This window comes from Parasteatoda tepidariorum, unplaced genomic scaffold (assembly GCF_043381705.1).
Source record: "Parasteatoda tepidariorum isolate YZ-2023 unplaced genomic scaffold, CAS_Ptep_4.0 HiC_scaffold_3497, whole genome shotgun sequence".
In the NCBI taxonomy this organism is placed as follows: domain Eukaryota; kingdom Metazoa; phylum Arthropoda; class Arachnida; order Araneae; family Theridiidae; genus Parasteatoda; species Parasteatoda tepidariorum.
This window is the reverse complement of record NW_027261686.1, coordinates 1-6,062: the sequence shown is the minus strand read 5'-3', so window position 1 is coordinate 6,062 and position 6,062 is coordinate 1. Positions and strand designations below refer to the sequence as shown.

The following is a 6,062-nucleotide window of genomic DNA, read 5'->3' as shown; positions in this document are numbered from 1 at the left end:
TCCAATTCTAATGATCAAATATATTGAAACTTTTAGTATAAGTAGTTACAATCTATATTACTAGTTACAACTATTATTTTTAAAACTAAATATTTGTGATTGTATTGGAATAGAGAAACCATGGTATTTTCTGTGCTAAAACACACTTACAGTCCAATTCTAATGATCAAATATATTGAAATTTTTAGTATAAGTAGTTACAATCTATATTACTAGTTACAACTATTACTTTCAAAACTAAATATTTGTGATTGTATTGGAATAGAGAAACCATGGTATTTTCTGTGCTAAAACACACTTTCAGTCCAATTCTAATGATCAAATATATTGAAACGACAAAATATTGTGTTGTTAAAAAACCAAAGTAAATGGATTTTTGAAAAAGGTGTCCCTTAATGTATTGTAGTATTTTATAAGAACTGTGTATGTTTTAGCAAAAAATTTATACTATAAATTTTGCTTATTTAGTTTCGAATTATTTTCTTTCTAATTTCCATGTATTTTGTAAATTCTTTCTCAACAAAACTTTTACGAAGCGAGTGTGCACACACTTACCAGAATAGTTACGAAATAAAAATTACTTTTCCTGCTAAATTTAGTCAGAATTGTCTTTTCTGAAAATGTTACCACAATTTTTTTTTACAGCTTCGTGTAATTTCTTTTTATTTTGTAGAACAAACCTTAGGTTTTTTCTTCAAAAAACCTGAAAGATCCTTCCTAATATGGAAAATTTTGGTTCATATCACCTACAATCCTGTCGCCGACACATCATATCACCAACATGATCATCATATATTTTATTTTATAACTGGCGTTGAAGAGCCGACCCAATTCTATGTAGCCTGGTAGTTTTGAGACTAACTCAGAAAACAAGGAGCATTACCTATTACAAGGAATATGAATCAAGCATTGGGACAAATTAGTCTTAGTGGAGGACCTTTTGATGGAACTAACTCACATTTGCGTTATATGGAGAGAAAAAACAACTAAAATTTCCCACGGTTAGCCCCACCGCAAGGGTTCACTTCGGCAAAGGTCGCACGGGTTACTTCGCCAACAACTCATTTCACCGATATGATCACTGCATCAACTTGATTACCTCGCCGATAGCTTATTTTACTGACCCGATCAATTCACTGACACAATCATCTTACTGACACAATTAATTCAATTTTGTTTTATATCTTCTAACAAACTATGCTTCTTATTGTTCAAGTTCTTTTGCACTAAAAAAATTGATTGAAAAACTATATTGATACTATTTGACACCATTTTGTTCTAAATTAAAACTAAAATGATACTATTTGACATTATTTTGCGGCAATCATAAATATGCTCTAGATCAACTTCCTTTTCTCAAAAGTTTAGTTATTGCTAAGATCTGAGAAAGCATTTTATTACGTATCAAAGTTGTCCTAAATTTGAAATACTAACTCTAATCTTTATTTAATTTTTGATTCCTTAGATTTTTATATTGCAAAATTAGTTCAAATTTATTTGATTGAACTTCCATTGAGAAAAAATATTTTTAAGTGTGATGCATGTGACACACAACATGCGATGGCCTTAAATAAAATTTGTTTTAGTTGTCCTCCCATTTTAGTATTTTGTTAATTTACTTTTTCGTTATTCATTTAAAATTTCGCCATTATAATTATATTTTCGTGAACTACTGAATAGGCAAAAATTGTTTACATTGTATGTAAGCCGCTACAAAAATGTTCATCTGATATTGGTTTCTATATTAGTTATACATAATAACAAATATCGTTTTTTACAACACAGTTATGGTTTTAGTAAATTTATATACCATATATATTAACTAAATGTATATGGTTTTAGTAAATAATTAATGTATTGATTTACCCATTATTTTTAAGTAAGACCGTGGCCCAAACTATTATGAACTGTTCACTATGACTTATTTTCAATATAGTTTTTTTATTGACAATCATACCGATTTAGCCTTACATTTCTGAATTTTTTAATGAATATGATGAAAAAAACGTCTATTAGAAGGAAATAAATCGCTAAATCCTGCACGGATTTCATAGAAATAGAAAGAGAGCATGGCAAAGGATATTTTTTCAAACGAAAAGAAAATTATTAAAAAATAATTTTAAGAAATTATTAGAAAATTTTAAAAAAAGCGGTAAAAATACGGAAAAGATCTAATTTCATCACCAGCTAACACTATTATATCAGAAAAGAAGTACTTTCTAAATAATTTTTTTTTTGCCGTATGCCTGTTTAGGCAATGGGGGTGTGATTGTTCCTGTTTTTCAGTGGCGCCATCTATGGCCAGGAATTCGAATTCTGCCACGCCATTCACACAACCACAATCCGTTCATAGGGCGGGTCACATTCACACACAAAGGAGAAAGGACATAGAGCACACAGAAGAGAGAAAGAAACATCCATGCCTTGCCCGGGATTCGATCCCAGAACCTTTCTGATGCAAGGACAGTTCCCTGCCCCCTACACAGGCCAGTCGGCAGTACTTTCTAATATTAAATTAATATAGCCAAACCAAAAATTTTCAATGCAGGAGCAATATGTATCAATATATATCAATACAGTGTGAGGTGTGTAATAGTGTAAGAAATGTAATAATGTAAGGGAATTATTTTATTCACATTTATGCAAAAGATTTTACACAAACAACAAAGAAAGACAACAAATACTGATGGAAAATTTTGTTACAAGAAACTTTAGTTAATACGAATAAAAATAATTGATTTACATTAATTGGTTACTTAATCGAATGAAATAGGTAAAATTCAATAAATTGTTTCAATAAAACATCAAAAATCAAAGAATTTTGAATAAATGATGAAAGTCAGCTAAATACAATCATTAAATACGAAAATTCTTAGGAAAATTTATAATAAAACAAAGAAATTTATATTAAATATCTTTGTTAAATAGTAATTTGAGCGTTTTTCATCTTAAGATTGTTTACTTATCTGCCAAAATATATACTTAGCATTTGAATGATTTGAATGAATCAAAACATGTACTTAGCAACTATTAAAAAAATTTCAATAAATCCCTGAATACAAGCTTCATACATAATTTTACTCATAATCTTTATTTTATGCATAAAAAGAAACCATTATGCATTACTAATGCAAAATGAAAACTCTAAAGTCAAAAACATCACAATATATGACTTTTGAATACAAAGAATTTAAGCTAGCTTTATAATTTTTTAAGTGCTGGTTTGCATTTTTGAATATTGATCAAAATGATATGTAATAAGTAAAAAATCATTTTGAACAATTATTCAGCTCAATTAATTGTTGATTAAAGTATATATTTCTTTTCCTCCAGTTAAATAAATGAATTTCTTTTGAATAATAGTTCACACACAAATAATATTAAAAGAAAATAAATAATACGAAAAGAAAAAAATATTTCTCTGCGACATAATAGAGTATTGGATAATAAACTGAAATTTTAAATTGATGTTTAAATCTAAAGTACACAAAAAGTTAACACAATTGAGGAATATAGTACAACAGTGAAAGAAAAGATACACAAATTTTTGCTGAGAATCAAATGAAAGTTAAAAAGACAATACATTTGCATAGTTTATCACGCAGCAAAGAAATGGTTTTACATGTGTGCCCAATTCGCTAGTTTCCAATCCAACAGCTTTTAAAGAGACGATGTCCCATTAGGCATGTTTAAGTAAAGTAAAACATGATTTTGACCCTTGTTTAGTTCAGGTAAGAGATTTTAAAAGAATTAAAGTGTTTGTATTATTATAGCGATTAACTACAGCCACGAGAAAAATCTCCAAATAAAAGAATGAGTTTTTAAAAGACATTGGATTGTAAATTAGCGTCCGGTTCTTCTACTAATCAAAGCAGTGGTCAAAAATCCTTTAAAACTTACAAAAATAGGATAATATTAAAGATAATTACATTTGCCTTGTTCTAGCTCCAACCTATGCAGTTTTGTTAGTGTATGTTGCTATGAACAATTAACTCACTCAAAATATTTTCACTTGAGAATCTTTTTGCACCCGTATAAACAAAGACTTTAAAAATATTTATACTGCAATAAGCCTATTATAGCAAACATAAAAATGTACGAATAGTTTTCTAGACGTAGCGTGTAGCATCCCGAACAAACAGGAACTGACTCAGGACACGTTATGTTGTCTGGATTCGGGTAGTTGGGCAATCCTTGGCATAATCCTTGAACTTGCTCTCCAGCTGCACGCCTGATATATTCATTAGTGAGATTCACAGCGCCGCTGCCGCATTCCATAACTGTGTCTGACACACATTCCAAGTAACGAGATAAAGGACTGAAAAGAGAATTAAAATAAGTAAATTAAAATAGTGACACTTACAATTTAGTAAACTAATTAGGAGTAAATATTGAAGGATAGAAAATGAAAAGAAAATGAAAATTTTTTATTTGGATTAGTTCAAGAAATAGAATTGGCATCAAATAAGGATAGACAGTAAGAGCTTGATATATTAAAAGTAATTGTATCAAATTCTTAGAAATAAACTTAAATTTGTTGTCTCGAGTTTGTTTTAAATTAGCTGCGTTAGACAATAGGTCTAATTTAAAAAGAAAGCGAAAGAAAAAAAGAAAAGAAAAAGTTACGGTGAAAATAACTCGAAGGATGCGAAAATGTTTGGGATTTGATACATATTTGATACTATTTAAAGTTTAGAATTCAATATTAGTTGAATACTGCCCAATACTGCCCACGCTGAGTCATTCCAAAAAATGGAAAATGTGATGAACCATGTGCAGTATTTCTTAAAATTCCTTTAATTTTATAATTTTGTTTATAAATTTTTTATCTTTTAGAAGTGTTAATCTTTGTTATTTGGGAATTTATTCAAACAATAAAAAGCTATAACTAACCTTAAACATTTTAATCACTTGTTGAGAGGGAACATGTTGGAAGCAATAAAAATATTTTTATAAAATTGTTTGTAGGGTTAGAATGTAGGGTTTGAATCGACCATCCCTCGCTGAGATTCGAATCCGGTTCACCTCATTGGGTAGTAAGCGCTCTGTCTTCTAAGCCACCACGGTTCTATCGTACTGCAGTTATACATTTTAGTGTTATTGAATAACAAAAATGGTGGAGTCTACCTTATTCCATGTAGTGTAACAAGAACATTAGTGTATTGAAACGCTATATCCAAGACATATGTTGAATGTAGTTTCCCTACACTACTTTGGAGTAAACTGTTTGCAACTATTTTTGGTATTGAAAAACTCTGAATTTTTCTTAAATAAATGAATCGTCATGGTAAATAGGGAGAGCACTGGTCATAAAATTGAATGCTTACCCCAAATTTACAGAATATTAAGAGTAATTCATCAAATAAAAACCAGCATTAGATTACTAATTTTAAGCACTGAAAAACTTAGTTATAAGGTCTTATTAATTTGCGATGAGTCTTACCAGCAAGTTGATATTTGCTTTTCAGTCAAGCTTTTTCTTGGTTCTTCAAAAACTTCAAGAACAGGTAAATTAGCAACGTGTGATTCTCGACCACAACACTTCATTCCCTCCTTATACTTTAGAACACATTCAGATTCTTCAAGTAAAGCTGATTAGAAAGAGTAAGAAATTAATTAATAAATTTGAATGAAATTCAATGAATTATAAAAATTACTATTAAAATAAAAATAAAATATTTTAAATTTCTTTATTAAAGTAGTGCACGATGCAGACAGGCAAAAGGAATTTATTCCCATTGTCAAATGATTTTTTTTAACAGTAGGGAAATTTATTTACAGGGGTAGTGAAATTACGACGGCTAACCATTTCTTTTCAAGTATTTTTAGGGTGTAGTAAAAATAACTAACTACCATTACATACATAAATCGATGAATTAGAACCATAGTACTTATATAAGTCATAAGTCATGCTTGTCTCAGAATTTTTATTCCTCTTGCTTACATATGTATATGTAAGGGTAGCAGTCATGGTGAGTGTTGTTAGGCCACGCAGATAGCAGTTGGAAGGCAAAAATTATTTTATTAGTTTCGCATAGTATATTCAAGACATTTTCTAGCAA

The 6,062-nt window shown here is 29.4% G+C and overlaps 1 protein-coding gene across 1 annotated transcript; it reads right to left on the bottom strand.

Annotated features, from left to right (window-relative positions):
* Window positions 1–2,610: 2,610 nt before the first annotated feature.
* LOC122273291 (uncharacterized) lies at window positions 2,611–5,591 on the bottom strand (the record flags this gene model as incomplete). The annotated part of the gene is given in 2 exon segments (XM_043057372.2): window positions 2,611–4,318; window positions 5,444–5,591. Coding segments are annotated over 2 exon segments (419 nt in total), but the record flags the coding sequence as incomplete, so codon positions are not given.
* Window positions 5,592–6,062: the final 471 nt, after the last annotated feature.